General features: G+C 39.8%; 1 protein-coding gene across 1 annotated transcript in view; it reads left to right on the plus strand.

Moving 5' to 3' along the window:
• Positions 1–294: 294 nt before the first annotated feature.
• VPS41 (VPS41 subunit of HOPS complex) overlaps positions 295–20,732 on the plus strand; it is a 192,916-nt gene continuing 172,478 nt past the window's right edge. The window contains exons 1-2 of the mRNA XM_069462590.1: positions 295–320; positions 10,702–10,740. Coding sequence (XP_069318691.1) covers positions 300–320; positions 10,702–10,740 — 60 coding nt within the window. The 5' untranslated portion in view covers positions 295–299. The remainder of the gene's footprint in view (positions 321–10,701; positions 10,741–20,732) is intronic.

The following is a 20,732-nucleotide window of genomic DNA, read 5'->3' on the forward strand; positions in this document are numbered from 1 at the left end:
AAACGAGGTAATTATGCAAAGCTATAAAACCCAGGGCCTGATATGTACAAAGTGCTTAATAAATACTATAACAATCACAGAAACAAGAACAACAATAAATTAAATTATAGCATTAACAAAATTATATTCAGACTCTCCAAAGCAGAATTCAGTAGCAGATATGAGCCCCAGTAAGTTCGCCAGCTAGAAAAGACGTCCAGGGTCAGGTGCAGCTCAAACTACACTTCCCAGCAGGCCCCGGGCCCAGCGTCTGGCTTCCTCTCATTTCCGGGTCTGTCATGTGACTCTCTGGCCGCACCATGGCGGAAGCAGAGGAGCAGGTAAAGACTACAACTGCTAGTTTAGGGCACAAGGGAAGGGGGATTTTAGAGTGGGGTGCTCGGGGGCGCGGAGTGGACCATGTGGAGGTGTGGAACTTCTGGGGGGCGAGGCGGGCCCACGGCAAGACCGGGTGGGGCGGCGAAAGTTCCATTGTGGGAGCAGAGGGCTGGGGTAGGTTGTTAGCCCCCGGGAGGGGACCTGGGGAAAGCGCACCGACCCACCCCCGCGTCCAGAGGCGGCCTTTCCTTGGGTCTAGTCCCTGTGGCCTGTGCCCAGTGACATTTTGACATGAAAGCAGGCCAGGTTACCCCCAGGGACTGACTGCCTGTGGAGGGGGAGGAGATGACTTGAGTTTTGAGGCCAGGTGACTGAAATTTAAGTTGCTTTCCACTCGAAGTAGGACAGTGAGAACTAGAGGAGAGTAGATGAGTTTCTTTTTGTATCTATTGGTTTTAGGTACCTAACTGAAGCACTGTTGGTGCAGCAGGGATTTAGCGCACCGGTTCTGGAGCAAAAACGCCTGGGCTCCAAGTGCTGGTTCCCTTTCTTGGGCTACTGATTTAACTTTCTAGTGTAAGATGGGGATAATAATAGTACCGTCCTTAGAGGGCCGGTTTAAGATGGAAAGAGTTAATACATAAGGTTAAAGTGCTTAAAACTGTTGGGCTCAGTAAAAGTTAAATGAGAGTATTTGTTGCTGGCAGGACTTCAGATGGCAATATCCAGTCAACCACTGGCAACATGGCACTGTAGTTTAGGGTAGAAATTAGTGATGGGAATATGAATTATTTTTGTTTAGCTATAATGGTAGCCCCATTATGTGAAATAACAAAGTAAAATTGAAACAACAGAAAAGAGAAGCGGATCAAGGCTAGAACTTCGGGAAGATAATTTAAGTTTCTATTTCCAATGTCATTTCAGTTTGATATTGTTTTTCCTCACAAATTAACAGGGCTGTCAGTTGCAGTGATTGACTTTAAAAAGTGATTGAGTTCAATAATTTAATTTTTACCATTTGCAACATACTTCATTTATTTTCATTTCATAATGAAAATTTGCCCTTTATTCATTTTATGTATGCCAATAATTAAGAAATTTGACTAAGTAGAACATTGGTTTGGTTGGTGTTTGTGGTAACGAGAATCTCTTACCTAATACTGGAGCCTACCTTTTCCATTCTGGGCAGTTCAGAAGAAAGCGCTTGTTAAGAACATACCATTTCATGACTGTCATTGCTTGGCTTGATTAGTGGTGAGATTGTTTTTCACGTTGTTCATCTTCATTTCATGTTGAAATATAATTGTTTCACGGTTTGATTTAAAAGCAAAAAACCAAGTTCCTTATGTTTTCAGATATAGTGTAATAGAAATGGACAAAGTTGCGCTTAGTATTTACTGCTGTTTTGTTCAGAAGAAGAGTTTGGCAAAGTTGTCTGATGTAAAAAGACACATAGAAAGTTAGAGATGTAATAAGAATGTTTCACATTTGTTTATCACTTTCCAGTTTAAAAAACCCTTTCACAGTGTATTTGGTCCTTCCAAAAGAATTCTATTAGGTAAATGTTCTGATAGATAAGTCAGGCAACACTTCTGATGTTCCACACCTTCCAATGGCTTCTCATCTCACTCTGAGGAAAAGCCAAAGCCTTTCAATAGCTTCGCTGCCCTGCAGGATCTCATCCCAGCTGTCTCTTGCCATTTTTCTTTTACCTGATTTTCCACTATTCTCCTCTTCCCTTTCTGTCACTATGTGAGCTTTCTTACTGTACCTTCAATGAGCCAGGCATGTTCCTACCTCAGGGCCTTTGCTCATGCTGTTTCCTTGTATGAATCCCAATATTTACAGGGCTTTCTTTCTGATTTTCCTTCATGTCTTTGTCCAGGTATTCCTTTTGAGTGAAATCTTCCTGACTATGCTTTGAATCCTCCTTTCTGCATTATTTTTCCTCTGTAATACTCATCACCATTTGGCATACTGTGTTTTAAAATTCTGTATTTTTTTTTCCTGTATATGCTGCATGTTTCCATATACTCTCACTATTAGAATGTAAGCTCCATCATGACAAGGATTTGTTCACTGCTGTACAGCCCAACACCTAGAATATTGCTTGGTACTTAATAAATATGTGTTAAATGATTGAATTTTACAAATAAACAAATTGAAATTCAGACAACTTGAGTAACTTGTTCAGACTTTACAGTAAATCTCTAGTCTTCTGTCTCCAAAGCTCATGGTTTCTCACTAGAATACCTTGTCTTTTAAAATATACTTAAGAACCTAACTCTAAATCATTTGGATCATAAAAAGTGATCTAAATCATTTTTTACTTCATGAACTAGAATTAGTTCTATTACTTGATGTTTTTCCCTCAAGTCATTCCCCCTTTGATGCTTTAACAGCCAGAATACAGTTGTAATGGGCACTCTCCTCCCCAGTGGTATCACTGTCTTTCTTAAAAAGACCAGTGGTCTGTTGTCAATGGCAGAAAGAAGCAAACATGCACAAATTGTTCTGTTTATTTTTTTAAAGAAAGCTAGTAATTGTACCTACATTATCAGTCCTTTATAGATTGAAGATCCTTAGGCTTTTCTCTGATTGGTGCATTTTGCATTTCAGTAGAAAGCCATTGGAATCTGATGAAGATAGTAGGCCTTTATTATACAATTTTTGAAGGCTAAAAAGCATATAAAAGTGGAGTACATACATTTGCTAATTCTATTTTGCTGCATTGAACCTTTCAGAAAATCATGACATAATCTTTTTTCTTGGTACTGTATACTGTAAATGTAAACAGTTCTCCAAGATGAGCAACACAGAACTAAATCTGTCTGCATTAACTTTCCTGAGTGTTGTGTTCTTTAGTGATTGTGTTTTTCCTCCCTTAATTTTAGGAAGAACCAAAATCATGACATCTACACTGAGTGAGTTAACGTAGTATAGAACAGTTCAAAGAGTCTAAAACTAAAATCACTTTTTTAGATATGCATGACACTTTTTAATAAGTTATTGGGAAATCCTTGCTTTTGCGTCATATGGTAAAGGTAGTTTGCAAAAGTAACTACTTATATATTTTATAGTTCACAGAAAGAACTAATACTCTGCATTCTGCTTAGAAATCTTCTAACCAGCAGTTTTACTTAGCTGCAAAGATTTATAGTTGACCTTCATAATCACAGATGCCCAACAGTATTTGTCCATATCTCTCTTATGAATAACATTCTGCTTCAAGTCTGGTTGTTTGTGTATTTGTCTTATCTGTCCTACAGATTGCTGAGTCCTCAAGAATAAGAATGAGAGCTTACTCATGTCTGTATCTCCTACAAGGCTAGTGCTTTATAGGTTATTATGTGTTTAATAAAATGTTTAAATAAATTTATTAGGGGGAGAATAGCATTCTGAGTTGTCAAATTGTAAAGTAATAGGATTTATGTGAAATTATTTCATCTTATTTGAGCCTTTTGAAAGTTATTAATTCAAATATAATGTAAATTATGTTCCATATACTCTTTACTTCTGCCTGCTCCCCAGGTACCTATTCCTCTTGCCTACCCAACCAGCCTGGAGCCTGGTCCATTTAAGTATTTGAACAATCAGGCCATCTATTCCTTGATGAGATAGCAGAGTTTCTGCTTTGAATTCTCCCTTTGCATTTTAGAAGTTAGGGTGATTCTGTCCTTATGGTAGATCACTTTTGTGATCATGTATACCCCCATGTGATTATGTATAAAATAAAGATCAAGTCAACACATATGTGAGTGCCTCAGTTTTTTTGCCTGTAAACTGGGAATTTTACTACCCACAACTGTTGTGTGAGATGAGAATAAAGTATGTTAAAGTGGATAGGTTGAAATGGTTGTTTTAAAAATCAGACAAAGGTTAATCATCCAAACCTGGACTTGGCTTACATGTACACAATTCTCTTTTCTTACATTTTGACCAAGACAGATCTTTTAAAGGCAACATTACCAATAATTATAGGAAAAACAAAGCCTAAGCAAGAAGTTGCAAAAGCACAGGATCACACACATTTTTAAAGGGCCCACTCTTTCCCATCACATAACTAAAGTGCAGTCACAAATTAGTTTAGCTGGACTTGCTTATTGCTTTGTAAGTCTTTCCACTCATCTTCATCTGGGTTGGCTGGCTGGAGGCTGATGTCACTAGCTGATTATTAGTAGTCTCCTTAGTGCCCATATCACCACCTTAGAGAGAGGGCACTCATCAGATCAGGGGGTCTGTGTCTCGTGCAGCTACCTCCCCATTCACAGTGCTCAGTTCACATTGCCTTTGCTTCTTCTTGATGCCTGGTCCTCCTTAGTGTGGTGGTGGTGGTGGTGGTGGTGGTGGTGTTAACCACTGTGATTCCAGGCTCTTATTTTAAACCTACTGAATCAGAATTTGCGAAGATAGAGTGCAGTAGCTAATTTCCCAAGCTGAATTTTGATGATGCTGATGCAAAGTCAGATTTGGGACTGGGTTACCAGGTCACCAGACTTGTCCCTTTTTTCATGCTGGTCCCTTTCATGATGAAGAAAAATTTCATCAAGATTTTTCTTCATTTGCAGAATAAGATGAGTGCGGTAGCTGAGCCCAGTGGGTTGAATGGGCTTGCTAATCTGAGTCTCTCTATTCCTGCCGGATTCCTGGGTATTCTTTCATCTGTCTTGCTCAGCCAGCCTAGTCCTTGAGTACCTAAAACTGGCCACAGCTCCTTTCAGCTTTTGAAATTGAGGCTTTATGACAGAGGGTTATTAAATACATGTCACACAAAATATTTTCGCCTTCCTGTACCCTTGTCAGACGTTGGGATCTTTTTCAACCTTCTTTCCCATTAAGCTTAGCTGGGGCACCCTGTTTGTTGGGAAGGGAGAGAAGATGGCAGAATTGCATTGAGTGTTTCATGTCTGTCTCCAGGCATAGATGGAAATAGATGATTTTCTTGAAGCCTGGTCTCTTCTCTTTACCGTCTACAACATAGAGCCAGGTCTGCCCTCCCGCAAAGTTTAGAGCTGGCCTTACCTAGGCTCTAGCCTACCATTTCTCTTCTAATTTTTGTTTTCCTTTCTCAGCAAACAGCGGGAGATGGGTGTCTTAAAATTCTGAGGACTTCACAGGCTGGGAAATTCCTGGCTTCTCTCTCTCTTGGGATGCCAGTCTTCCTTTTTCCCCCTCCTGACCTCTGAGGCCTGAATCTTCTCCCAGGCCACTGTCATAGTCCTGAACTTATGGTAGATTAGGGGTGAGGGTTGGTTGAAGTCCTTTTTTAGAGAGGTCTTCTAAGAGCCCCAGGGGACCTGCAGGGTGGTTGACAGTCTGTTGAAATGGCTTTGTCCTTGTTTGCTGCTACCTTCCTGCAATCCCCCTTCTGTAACTATCCTGTAGCATGAGCCAATAGTACAAGCATCTGTCTGGAGAAAATACACTGGGTATTGCTCATAAATGCCAAGGGAATATACAGAGGAGGCAGAATATTGTTTTAGAGTGGCTGCTTATTTCTTATCATCACCAGCAAACATATGTTGAGCTGTTGTATTTCTTTGGGCAGGATAAGGGAGACCAAGAGACCAAAGCCTTTGGGCTTACCGACAATGTATTTACAACGATAACTAATAGGACAAGGCAGTTAATATTAGGTGCTAGCTGAGGGTTATGGGGAGAAACAAAGGCCACAGGAAACCCAGTCTAGACCGTGTAGCCTGGGCTTGCTAAAAACAGTGTTGTGAAGGTGGTGAGACCTAGGTTGGGCCATTTAGAAAGGATAGGATTCAGAAATAGCCAGTGATTTTCAAACTTCAAACTTCAGATTGGCATTTTGAAAATATAAAAGTCAAGCTCTGATGCTGAAGCAAGACTGAAGGCCCTCTGCCTGCCTGCCTGGCAGTCCCCTCTTTGCTGTACCCCTGAGGGTTCCGCTGAGCCTGTAGAAAAGTGGTCCTCAACCTTTTTGGCACCAGGGACCAGTTTCATGGAAGACCATTTTTCCACAAATGGGGCAGAGTGGGGGTAGAGACAGAGCTCAGGTGGTGATGTACGGTCCAGTTCCCAACAGGGCATGGACCTGTACTGGGCTGTAGCCCGGGGTTTGGGGACCGCAGCTGTAGAGCATTCCACCAGGATGGGTGCAGAGGGGGACAAGCACCTTCTAAGCTGACAGGAGGACGTGAGGACGGATTCAGAACAGGTAGCACAAACTTGAGTCCACCAGGGGGTAATATACATGAGTGGGAGTGTCTTGGTGCAGGAAATTGGGAGTCGTGTTGGTGGGTGTTCTGTCCTGGGCATAACTGCTCAGCTCCAGCTGACGTTCTGTGGAAATGTGAACAGTGTGTAGACATACGGTCTGAGTTTTATGAATTCATAAGCACACTTTTTTATATGGAAGTCTTTTAAAAAACACCTGTAGGCCATATGCAGACCCCTGGCCACTGTTTTGCCACCCCTGGCAAAGAGACGTGAACATGCGACGTCTCAGTGAGAAGTCCTCCAGTGTGGCTGGTGGGTCGTAGGTTTATGGAGGGAGAGGGAAGTGAGGCCGAAAGTCTGTTGGGGGCCAGACCAGGAAGGGCTTTGACTACGGTGCTGGAGAATCTGAAATCTTTTCTTCAGGCTGGGGGACTACTGAGGGTTCTTTGAGGAGGGCAGCAACCAGTCTGATCTGTGCTTTGGGAAGATAATCCTGATGGCAGTTGATGAATATGTTAGAGAAGTTACATATCAAGACATGAAAATGGTTAGGTAAAGCTATTTGGCTAGATGATGGCTAGATGATTGAGTTTAAGGGATTGGTTTGCAAAAGAAAGGTCAAGTGACACTTCTGTGAGTTTAGCTATCAACCTGTTACCCAGAATCTGTTCAGCTATACATTTGTGTCACTGGGTGTCTTCTAGCCCATCACTGTTGCTTTAATAGAATAGCACATTTCTTTTATTGTGGTAAAATATACATGACATAAAATTACCATTTTAACCATTTTTAAGCGTGTGCTTTAATTATATTAAATACATTCACATTGTTGTGCAACCATAACCACTGCTATAGTTTGGATGTTTGTCCCTTCAAATCTCATGTTGAAATTTGATCCCCAGTATTGAAGGTGGGTCCTTGCTGGAGGTGTTTTGGTAATGGTGACAGATCTGTCATGAATAGCTTGGTGCTGTCCTTGAGATAATGAGTGAGTTCTCACTCTGTTAGTTCCCTTGAGAGCTGATTGTAAAAAGAGTCTGGCACCTCCCCTCCTGCTCTCTCTTGCTTCCTCTCTTGTCATGAGATTTCTGCACACGCTATCTCCCCTTCCTCTCTGGCATGAGTGGAAGCAGCCTGAGGTTCTCACCAGAAGCAGATGCTGACATCATGCTTCTGGTACAGCCTGTGGAACCGTGAGCCAAAAAGACCTCTTTGTGAGTTACCCAGCCTCAGATATTCCTCCATAGCAGCATGAATGGATTAAGACAACCACTGTCCATCTCTAGAACTTTTTATCTTCACAAACTGAAAACCTAAAAAATAACTCTCCATCACCCCCTCCCTCTGCCTTTGGTAACCTATTTTACTTCTCTCTTATATAAGTGGAATCAGGGAATCATATAATATTTGTTTTTTTGTGTCTGGTTTATTTCACTTAAGAGAACAGCACAATTTCATAACTTGTTTTTTTCATGATTTGAAGTCAGATTCATTTTTTTTCTTTTTTTAGAGGCAGGGTCTTGCTCTGTTGCCCGGGCTGGAGTACAGTGGCATGATCATAGCTCATTGTAGCCTTGGAACTCCTGGGCTCAGGCAATCCTCCTGCGTCAGCTTCCCAAGTAGCTGGGACAACAGGCACACACCACCCTGTCCAGCTAATTTTCCTTATTTTTTGTAGAGACAAGGTCTTGCTATGTTGCCCAGGCTGGTCTTGAACTCCTGGCCTCAGGTGATTCCCCCACCCCAGCCTCTGAGTTGCTGATATAACAGGCTTGAGCTACTGCACCCAGCCTGTAGTTAGATCATTTGAATGAGAAGATAAGAATGAGTGTGTGAAGCTAAAAAAAAAGGTTGAAAACCACTGACTCTTTCTCAAATGGCAACCTTTCTGAAGGTTAGGCTTTCTTAGATCCCTCACTGGGGACATTTCCTTTTTGTTTTCTTGTTCTCCCCCCTGTCTGTAGAACATTAATTGGAGGGCTTGATGAATGAATGAAGCCAAGAAATAACAGACCAGGCTAATTCCTGAAGTCACTCTCTCTTGCACTGTTTTGGTAGGATTGTGAAGAAAATATAAAGTTTTGTTGAGGCCTCTGTCTGGAAGGTTCATATTGGTGCTGAAGGTAAGTCTCAGAGTTTCTTGGAGTAAATGTTCTCCATTGATACCAGCAGCCAAGGGAGCTGTTCTTAGAGCCTGGTTTTCCTTGAAGACTCAAGTTTCTGAGAGCGGCATGCCTCACGGTGTCAAATTCTGGTGTATGCATCCTGGTGTGAAGCAATAGTGTGATTTTGTGTTTTGGGATTGAAATTGCTGGCTGGGGACTTATGTTTTTGTTTTAATGAAGAACATAAATTGGGCATTCACCCATTTAATCTGTGTGCATACTTGAGTATATTCCAAATAATAAAAAAAAATTTCCTTAGGTTTAATGTAATTCTTCTGAAAAGAGTCGTCAGGTGTCTTTTTAGAATTCTAGATATGGGAAATAGGATGGGAATCTAGGTATAGTTTATTGGCACAGTTGTCAAAGCCTTGTTTTCCGAATGTTAATAACTTAATATTCAGGGACTTTCAGGGATGGAAGGGATGTTAGAAGTCATTAAATTCAACCCTAAACCTCACTGTTCTGACCCCAGAGATGGTTAGGAAATTTCAAGATGCTACGGCTGAAGAATTTAGCATAATGAGCAATTTATAATAGATGTTCAGTAAAGAAGTCTGAATAGTGACTATTAATATTAACGTGGAGTGTGTCCACAAGAGAAAGATTGGGATAGTAAAGGGACTAAAACCAGAAATTGGCATGGTGAGCGCAGAGAAGAAACACTTTAGAAGGATGGGTGTGATACATGCTGTTAATTACTGGAACAGCAGTCAAGTAGTGGAAGAATTGGGTTTTTTATGTGGTGCTAAGAACAAAAAGTTACTGTGGATAATTGTAACTCCAAATTACTGAGAACTTTTTAAGACTTAGATTAATATTAAATTAAGCAGGCTGCATTGGGATATAGAGGAAATTCTAGTATGCATCATGGTTGATGATATAACTGTAATAAAATTCTTAATTGCAAGTAATATTTACCTACTCCCATTCTACAGATGGCCCTGGAGGGCAGGGACTGTGTTGTCCATAAGGCTGTACTCCAGAGGGTGCCTGCCACCTACCAGGCTCTTAATGATTTTTGATGAATGAAATTAAAATGTTTTTAAACACTAGATTTGCATTTATCCTGCTGTTCAACTCGCATTGAGTAGTATATACATCTGACCTCCTTTAAAATGTTCATTTTTATTTGAAAAAAATATTAGCTAAATCTAAAGTGTTCTTGCCACATTTGTTTTGTTCTTTTTCTCATGGATTGTTGTAAAATGCTTACATTCAGTGTCAGCATATTAGTTGTAACCTTTTATTGCTATTGATATCTATAAGTACGTTAAGTAAATCTTCATTTTGCTGACCTCTTTGAGGATACGTGGCATCAGCAGATTCTCTCTTTCACTGGACAGGTGAGAGATTAGCAGGATCAAGTCAATTTTTCCCTTTTTGCTTTGTTTCCTTCAGGGCAGCAAGATTCATTGTTGAGCAAGAGGGAAACTGTGTTAAATGGTAGAATTTGTCTTAGTGGTAATGGTTTAAAGAGTGCATGTAAATTATACAGCTTGTTTGCACAGGGTCTGATAGGTACCACTGCGGGGGATTCTTTTAAAAGCTGTTTTAGCAAGACAGTCCTTTTTACGCAACCAGTTTAATAGCATAATAGTTAATAGTGTAAGAGCTTTTCAGTATAAAAATTGGCTTGTAGATAATTTGAAACGGCAGTTTCCTTTTCCCTTCTGGGATCAGTGAGGCTGCTTTGCCAGATGGATTTCCGTTATTGGCAAAGGAAAGAGTCTTCTGGCCCCTCACATGAGAAGTTCCTGGGGTCATTTGTTAACCTGCTGACTCATTGAGGGAGGTCTACAAGACTGTGGATTTGGGTGACCCCAGAGTAAACTGTCTCAGGCCTGCTAGCCTGTGAAATCATAGGAGGCATGTGAGGGGCAGAGCTTGTGGAGTCCTCTAAAGTGTAGTTGCAACTTCCTTTCCCAAAAGGGGAAATGGGTGTTGGTGCTGGGCACATGAGGATGCCTTCCTGTTGCAAATGCTTTTTCTTCTATCATCTTTTCTGACCATTTCCCTTCTCTGTGCTTTGTAGGAAACGGGATCTCTTGAAGAATCTACAGAGGAGTCTGAGGTAAGGTGGTGATTCAGGAGACTTGGGGTTTGTAGCTAACCACATTATTAGCTTGAGCTTACTCTGCTTGGCTAAATGCAACATTCCCAGGGGCCGGGGCCGGGGCAGCGGTAAAGTGGGCCCATAGGTGATTGAGCCTTGGGGAAGAGCATCCAGTTGTCTTTACAAATATTAAATGGATTAGCTTAAAAAATAAACAGGAAAAGGAACAAAAAGTTTTCTCTTTATCTTGAATAGCATTTTAACCTGAAGCATGTTGGCAGTGGTAAAATTGATGCAAAGTTTTAAAACTGCTCTCAACACTTTAAAAATTTTTTTAAAAAAAATAGCCACTGTAGGTTTTTATAATAGTTATTCTTTATTCCTTCTTTTAGTGAATACGACATAGGTATAATTTCAGAATCATTGAAATTGGAGTTTACTTCTGAAAATAAAAAGGAAGCTAATTGCCTTTAAAGCTTTTAGGGAATTAAGTTGTGTTGAAGATTGTATCTTCTTTTTCTTTACTAGTATGTCAGCTTCTGGATGAGGATTGTATCTTAAGGAGAATAAAGTAATTTATGAGGAAGGAGTTTTTAAAAAATTCATTTTGAAGAATTTGCATAAAAAATGAGTTTAAGCATCATACAAATTACTTAGCTTATCAATTTTATAGATAGATTAATAAGTACTTTTTTCCTTTTAATATATTATTTAGCTCAGAGGAATGAAAAGTATCTGTGATAACATGCTGGAAATCCACAGTGGTGTGACTATAGCCATGATAGTCTATTAAATTTGGGGCAAAAATTGTAAATAGTTATTACATGAATTTATTTGCTTTTTCAGGGAAAAGGTGGGCTTAGGCATGTTCCTTCAGAGAACATCTTAAATATTATGCCATTGTGTGGTCATGGTTCCTAACATTTTCACTACTCAGGACCTCCATTACTGTGGGGCTCCCGGTGAGGCATTTCTGAGTTTGCTTATATATAGGGTATATAATATTTGTTAATTTTAAAGTATTGAAAAGCATTTTAGATCACTTTGCTTACTTATGGAAATCTCTAGTTAACTGAGAGCCTGGTGTTCTCAGAATCATTGGTACAGAATCATGTAGTGTTCTCTCTGTCCAGGAATTTCATTTTACAGGTGAGGAGGGTGTTGGCAGCCACCTAAATCTAAATCTTTCCACACATCCTCGAGATACTAAATGGATAAACAAGGAGAGCAAATAAAAGCACACATAACCCAGGCCTCCTGTATAATTAGGAAACAGGGAGTACAGTGAACTTCAGTGTAAGTGGGGAAGTAAACATCCGAAGCCAGCAGAGCCGGCTCTGGAGTTGACGCTGGAGCTGAGTCAGGTGGAGAGTGGGGGGACATGAAGAGCGAGCAGCTGAGCCCCAGCAGCCACAGGATGCACATGAAAATCACCCTTCATGATTGTGCAAACAGACCTGAGACCTGGTGGATTGGGGGAATTTAAAGGAAGGGACTTGAAAGTGCTCGGGGCCAGAGGTGACAGTGTTAGATCATGCTGCTTCTGGGAGAGGTGGGGGAGGCATCCGTTCAAGGTTTGGCGGTGAAGGGGAAGGACAGAGCAGAGGAAATAAAGGCTGATGAGAAGCAAAGACAATCATAAGGTCAGGAGACTTACTCCTCTTTCCACCACCAAAAAAGGTGCCACTTAGAAAATGCAAAAACCTGGTAAACCACTCAGATACATCACCCCATTCATAGTAATATTTATTGTTGCTATTCAGGAAAATCTGCGACATTTAAAAAGGAATTGAAATGACAGGTAACATCTATACAAAGCTACTATAGGAAGAAAACAGAAAATAAGAATCAAAATTTTCAGCAACAGAAAATGGTGACATAACACTGCATCATGAGTTGAGCATCCTTAAACAAGCATTTGCAGATATGATAAACTACCTTAAATCAGAAATTCAAAAACTCAGGCTAGAAATGGACCAAAAAAATTAGGAAGTTAGGGAATGAGAGTTGATCAAACTGAGGAAAGGGATGGAAGGAAAAGGTAGTTATTTTAAAGTTGAGGAAGCGGACCCACAGGGTGGCCTGAGTGGCCATTAGTGGAAGAAACGAGCTCCACCTCTGGGCTCTTTCCATTTTTTTCCCTCTAGTTCTGGTGCCTTCTGCTTGGGATGGTGCTAAAGGACTAGGGGTGTGCCCTTGGGTTGATATCTTGGCCCTACCTTATACTTTCTGTGTGAGATAACTATAGATTCACATGCAGTGTAAGAAATAATACAGAGATTCCATATACCCTTCACCCACTTCCCAAAGGGTAGCATCTTGTATAACTCTTGTACAATATCACACCAAGAAATCGATATTGCTACAATCTATAGACCTTATTTGGATTTCACTAGTATTACATGTACTTATTTGTGTGTGTGACAGTGTGTGTACTTAATTCTGTGCAATTTTATCCCATGTGAAGATTCATGTAACCACCACTGCAGGCAAGATACTGGACAGTTTCAACACAAGGTTCCCTCGTGCTACCCCTTCGTGATCACAGGCACTCCCTTCCCTAGCCCCAACCCCTGGCAACCAGTATCTGTTATCCATCTCTATAATTTTATCATTTTATGGATATTGTATGGACAGAACCATACCGTGCGTGGCCAACCTTTTAAGTTGGCCTTTTTTTGCTCTGCCAGTCTTTTAATTGGTGTGGTTAGACCATCCACATTTAAAGTAATTATTATTATGTTAGAGCCTAAGGCTGCCATTTTTTCTTTTCTGTTTCTCCTATTTTTCATTTCTGTTGTTTCTCTTTTCTTTGTTTCCTGTGAGTTACTTGAACATGATGTATTTATAGTACTTTTTATTTACTATGTATAGTTTTCTCACTGGTTGCTCTAGGTACTAAAATATATGTGTTACAAAACTTATCACAGTCTACTGGTGTCCATGATGTTTTGCCACTTCGAGTCAAGTGTAGAAACCTTACTTCCATGTAGGTCCCTCTACCCTCCGTGCTTTTTAAGTACAATTGTTTAAATATTGACTTTACATACATTGAGCACCACATCAGTTTGTATTATACTTTTTATTCCAACTATCAAAATTGCTTAAGAAACCCATGAAAAGAAGGATAATCTATTATATCTGTTACATTTACCCCTGTTTTCATTCATTTCTATGTTGTCCTCTCCTTTTTAAAGTTCTAAGCTACCTTTCGTTGTCTTCTATCTTCTGTTCCTTTCTATTTAGAAAACTTCCTTTAGCTACTCTTTAAAGGGTGGGTTTGCAAGTGATAGATTCTTAGGGTTTTTTTTTTTTTTTTTTTGAAGCTGAAAATGTCTTTATTTCCCCCTTCATTCTTTTTTTTTTTTTTTTTTTTTTTCCCCTGAGACAGAGTCTCACTCTTTTGCCCTGGCTAGAGTGCCATGGCATCAGCCTAGCTCACAGCAACCTCAAACTCCTGGGCTCAAGCAATCCTCCTGCCTCAGCCTCCCGAGTAGCTGGGACTACAGGCATGCACCATCATGCCCGGCTAACTTTTTCTATATATTTTTAGTTGGCCAGATAATTTCTTTCTATTTTTAGTAGAGACGGGGTCTCGCTCTTGCTCAGGCTGGTCTCGAACTCCTGAGCTCAAACCATCCGCCCGCTTCGGCCTCCCAGAGTGCTAGGATTACAGGCGTGAGCCACGGCGCCCGGCCTTTCCCCGTTCATTCTTGAGGAATATTTTCACCAGATGCGGCATGTGGTTGACAGTTCTTTTCTTTCCTTCTGACCTATTGTTTTAAATGAGAAATCTGTTGCCATTTGAATTGGTGCTCTCCCATGAGTAATGTGCTGTGTTTCCCTACCTACTTTCAAGAATTTTTTTTTAAATTTAGTTTTCACAAGCTTCATTATGATGTCTCTTGGCATGAATTTCTTTGATTTATTTGGGATTTGCTTGGCTTTTTGAATCAGTTTTATGTCCTTCACCAAATTTGGAAAGTTTTCAGCCATTATTTCTCTAAATACTTTTTCAGTCCTACTCTCTCCTCTCCTTGTGGAACTCTGATATTAAGAAAGATAGCCCTTTTGTTATTGGTCCTCAGTTCCCTGAGACTCTGTTTTTTTTTTTTTTAAGTTTTTCTTATATTCAGAGGGGGTAAATTCTATTGATCTATCTTCAAGTTTACTTGTTCTGTCCTTTGTTATCTCCACTCTGCTATTGAGCCCATCTAGCGAGTTATTTCTTTTGGTTATTATATTTTCCAGTTCCAAAAAGTTTTTTTTTTTTTTAATAAATTCTGTTTCTTTGCTGAGATGACCTATTGTTTGTTTTAAGAGAATTTATAATTGCTTGTTGAAGCTCTTTTCTAATGGCTGCTTTAAAATCCTTGTCATATAATTCCAACATCTAATTGATTTCTTATGATACACATTTTAATGCAAGACAATATTTAAATCATAAATCATCAATTACTTTACTATGTGCCATGTGTTGTGCCGAGTGCTTTACATGGATTATCTCATTTAATATGGACCACAGTCCTATCAGGTGGTATATTAGGCAGGAGAGGCTGGTTATGCTGAAGTAACAAACAGTTCCAAAATTGTATTAATAATGGTTTAACACAACACAGGTATATTTCTGAGTAGAATCAGTAGGGCAGGGAAAGGAAATTGAGGCATCAACAATACAGAAATGTCATTATTTTCTGTAGGGTCTTTCCAATTTATGGAACACAAACAGTGTGCTGTGGAATACATTAGTCATAGAGCTGGAAACTAAAGCAGCCTTGCTTCATGGAGATATGTATTTTTTTAAAAATCCTGCTTACTCTCAGTAGGTTCTTGATGTATTATATATATTTAGAAGTGTATCCCACTTTTCTCAGAAGAGTTCAGTGTGTTGTACAAAGAACTTTGCAGAAGCATCAAATTGCTATGCTAACATTTCAAGATTGCAATTGAACAGCAAAGAGCAAAATAAGACCAGAAAAACATCAGGCTAACCAAGAGTGGCAAGGAAACAGAGGAGCACCAGATAGAAGCTGCAGTGTATTGAGGTCTGCTGTGCACTACCAGTTGAGGGTTCCAGTGACCTTTTGTGATTTATGAATGCAACTGAATAGCTAAATGAAGGCTTATTCTTCCAATAGTGTGTTTCACTGAAGCAAAGATTGCATGTACATTGCATTATCCAGTGCGCAGGTGAAGCCATGTTATAATACAACAGAACAGTTAATTAGTGTCACCTCTGTCTTTATAATTTTTGTTACCATTATTAATAAACATGCCTCCTAAACACATGTCCATTTAGATCTGGTTTAGTTCTTCCAAATATCCCAGCTAGGAGGCCTTGAATATGTTAGATACATGAATTTTAATAAAACCAAGTGGACTGACAAATAGCTGAAGCTATTGAAAATAAAACTGTCGCTATTTATGTTGAATGAGTAATTAATTTAAAATCAAATCAACTTCTAGGTGCAAAAGGAGAGTTCTTTTTCAGTTTTGTTAGAATGAAAACCAGTCATTGTGAGAAAGCAAGAGACGGCTTTTTAAATCAGAAAATACATCACACAAAAATCACTTATTTATCTCACCTGGTGGGAAGAACATTATGAATCATTTATTGAAACTTAAATTGATTCTTTACATGTATTAATTTTAATAAACAAATTTATCGTAACTAGTAACTAAAATGGTAACATACCCTGTTATGAGATTGATTGCTGAGGAAAATGGAACATGGGGTTATAATGTTATATTCTTCCAGATAGCCCTTGGATTACAAACTTGCTCTTTGATTTAATGAGCTATTAATATTAACAGGTTCTGCTGATTATTGCATGATTCAGGCATGGATAAACATTCCCTTTGATGCATATATTATAAAAATTGTATGTTTGGAAACTTAGTGAAAACTTTCTGGATGCCATATTTTTGAATCTGTATTTCTGCCATTTGTTAGAAATTGAGAGATGAACATGACCCCCCTGGTATGATATACCTTTGAATGGAATTTATAATTTCACTATGTAGGATAAAAAATATTGTAGGCAGTCCAAAAATGACTGATCATTTATTCATTCAACAAATATTTATTGAGTACTATTATGTTCTGGATGCTATACAAATAGCCAATATTTGATGAGGAAGGTAGACAATAAACAAAAACACTTAAATATATAATGTATCAAATGGTTATATATGTGGATTAAAAAAATAACATTGGGTAAGTGGAATATAGAGTGAACTGAGGAGTTGCTGTTTTATCATGGGTGGTTAGGGAAGGCCTATCTGATAATGTGGCATTTAGGTAAATATCTGAGGTAAGATTCTCATAGATAAAAAGAAGAGCACATATAATCCCTGAAAGTGGTGTCATGCTAAGGTCTTTGAGAATGTGAGTGGAGCTGGAGCAGAGTGATAGGAAATGATGTCTGATAAATAATGGACAGCTAAGAATGTAGAACCTGTTGGTCAATTTATGGACTTTGTTTTTTTTTTTTGAGATAGGGTCTCACTCTGTTGTCTGGCATAAAGTACAGTGATGTCATCATAGCTCACTGCAACCTCACACTCCTGGGCTCAAGTGATCCTCCTGTCTCAGTAGCCTGAGTAGCTGGGGCTATAGGTGTGTGCCACTGCACCTGGCTAATTTTCCTATTTTTTTGTAGAGATGGGGTCTTACTCTTGCTCAGGCTGGTCTCGAACTCCTGGCTTTAAGAGATCCTCCCGCCTTGGCCTTCCAGAGTGCTAGATTACAGGCATGAACCACTGCGCCTGTCCTTTGGTTTTTATTGTGAGTAAGCTGGAAAGCCATTGGAGGGTCTTTATTTTGGTAAGATCATTCTGGATGCTGTTTCCAGAAAAATCTGAGGGGACAAGTAGGAAGCAGGGAAACAAGTTAGGAGGCTTTGGTAGAACTCTGGTGAGAAGTGATGAAGGGTTTAGAGTATTTTTTTTTTCTTTTTGAAACATAATTACAGATTTCCTGACTAGGGTGTGGGGGTGTAAGTGAAAGAGATGAATCAAGGAAGAATTGGAAGGATGGAGTTGCTGTTGACTGAGATACGGGAGGACTCTGGCTAGAGCTGCTTTTGGTGCTCAGGGCAAGGTGATGGTGGTGATGCGGTAGATCAGAAGTTTCATTTTGGATATTTTTAACTTGGAGATGTCAATTAGACATCTAAGTGGAATTGTCTAGTAGGTACTTGGATAAAGAAGACTAGTTCAGGTCTGGGCTGGAGGTAAGAATTTACGAGTCAACATTGAGATAGCATTTAAAACCGTGAAATTGGATGAGATTATTTAGGTCATGAGGACAGACGAAGAAGAGGCCTGATGCCTGGTCCCTGAGAGATGCTACCACATTTAAGAGATATGGCAGATAAAGGGAAATCAGCAAAGGAGACTGAGCAGGAGTAGCCAGTGAGGGAGGAAGAGAACAGAAAGAGTGGTGTCCCAGAAGCCAGTAGAGGAACACATCTCAGGATGGAGGGCATGATTACTGTGTAAGATGCTGCTGAGAGGAGGAATTAGATATGGTCAAGGGATTAGCTCTTGGATCTGCAAAGGTAGGCCATTGGTAATCCTGGTAAGAGCAGTCGTGGTGACCTGTGGTGGTGGAGCCCAACTGGAATGGGCTCAAGAGAGACTGAGTTGGCAGAATGTCTTTGATGTCCTCAGAAATTCTCATACTATATATTATAAAGTAGTGGAATCTAGAATGCTCATAGGGATGCACTTGCTGAGTGACTGTTAAAGGACATAATGTGTGTTTAGTGCCTTGCCTGTCATTAGAAGGTTTTCAGAAGGTGTACTACTGCTGCTGCTGTTGCTATTTTATTGTTTTTTGTCCAGGTCTGTGCCAGGCACTTTCATGAGGGCAGGGACCTTATCTCCAATACCTAGCAGAGCTGCTTGTGAATGGATAAATAAATTGATTTCATTAACCCTCTCAATAATTATGTGCAACTGGCATTGTGTCCTTATTTTGCAGATGGTGAAACTAGGGCTTTGAGGAAAGCACTTTGTCAAAGAGAAACAAGGACCACCCTTGCCTCCTCACTCAAACTGAGAACTGTTCTATCCCCGGCTGTAGCCTTAAAGGGATCATGATTTAATTTAGGAACAAGCAGATAAAAACCGTCTTTTATTTAGCTTTGAGTTTGGCTTGGGCATTCAACTCCATAGCCTACCATCATTTCTAGCCTCTCTGATCCTTGTGTTATTTTCAGTAACGAGCAGAATAGTGGTCCCCCAAAGATGTCTACATCCTCACCCCTGGAATCTGTGACTATGTCATGTTAAATGGCAAGGGGGAATTAAGGTTGCTAATCAGCTGACTTTAAGAGAGGGAGATTATCCTGCATTATCTGGGCAGGCCTAGTATAACCATAAGTGTCTTTATAAAGGGAAGAGGGAATCAGGAGTGAAGATCAGTGATGTGATGTGGGGCAGACTCAACCTACCTTTACTGGCTTTGAAGGTGGAGGGAGGGCTCATGTAGGCAAGGAATGCAGGTGGCCTCCAGGAGCTGGAAAAAGGCAAGGAAAGGGGCTGTCCTGTAGAGCCGCCAGAGGAATACAGCACTGCTGACATCCTGATTTTAGCCCAATATGGTCTCTGTGAGACTTAGACTGACAGAACTGTAAGATAACACATTTGTGTTGTTTCAAGCCTCTAAGTCTGTGGTCATTTTTTATAGCAGCGATAGGAAAGTGATACAGTAAATAATTTGATTGGATGAACTTGTCCCCTTAGTGCTTTTCATTGGGCTTTAATTCTCAGAGTTTGGGGAGTCAAATACATCCAGCAAGGGCAAACATACAAAAAAATGTTGTAATGAAACTGCTGATACTGCAGGGAGCTATGTTTATAAAAATGTGTGTCCTTTCTGATGATCAAGATTGTTGTTTAAATGGTCATTTCACTTGACAATTAGGGCCTGATTCTACACTGTGAAGGCTTTAAGGCATTCCTTTCTCTGTGGGCTCAAGAGATGCTGTAACAAATCTAAATAGCGTGAAGGTTTCTTTCTTCCATGAGCTATTTCAAGTTTCAGTGCAGCCATTTTTAAATGTAGAGATTCACAGGCATCCATGTCACCACTGCTCTTTACTTTACAATACGACTTTTTTTCCCCCCGAAGACCTCAGTGGATCAAATAAGTCTCTCAGAATAGTATCAGAGAGGGTGGGAGTGGGGAAACCTCTGATAAAGCTTAAGGTTTTAGTTTGTTGTCATCATTTCTATCACCAGTGATCGGGCAGTTTGGAGGTAAGTGGCCTGTGATGGGCCACTTTGAGTCTTTACAAGCATCCAGGAGGCTCTTGGCTTTGTAAATAGGAGACGGTAGCATTTGCTTTTACTTTCCTTGTAACAAGATTCACACTTAGATGTTTGAAAACATTTTTTTTTTTATGCTGTGGTAAAATCAAAAGTAATATATCTTCATTTTCTTGTAAGTAGTTTAAAACAAAGAGGTAATTAGATTAGAAATGTTACTGTTTGTTCAATTTTCTGTTCTGGTAATGTGATAGGAAGTAAACTCAGAAGGGAGGATGTGAGTTCTGCATTTCTGTAGTTTAAACTTGGGGCTAGCACACACATAATAGTAATATTTTTAGTTTCTGACATTCCCTGGATATTAACGGATACTGTGTTTTGTGCCTTACGTACATTTATTGCATTTAATTCTTACAGAAATCCTCTGAGGTATGATTCATTCCCTTTTCACAAGAGGTGAGGGAACTGAGGTTTTAGGTGACTTGTCCAGTGTATACAGGCTATGTAGAACTGGCATAAGAAAACTCTAGTTTAGTTACGATTATGAATTCCAGTAGGATTTTTGGTAATTCTCCCTCCTTTCCTTCCTTCTCCCTTTCTTCTTCTTTTCAATGACATTAGTGAACTTTAGCTGGATAGTTGATCATCCTTCTTGTATCTCTTACAGCATCTCCTGGATTTTTGCCCATTATTTGCCCAAAAATACATTTCGGTGTGGGAATTTGTGGGTTGAT

This window comes from Eulemur rufifrons, chromosome 29, assembly GCF_041146395.1.
Source record: "Eulemur rufifrons isolate Redbay chromosome 29, OSU_ERuf_1, whole genome shotgun sequence".
In the NCBI taxonomy this organism is placed as follows: domain Eukaryota; kingdom Metazoa; phylum Chordata; class Mammalia; order Primates; family Lemuridae; genus Eulemur; species Eulemur rufifrons.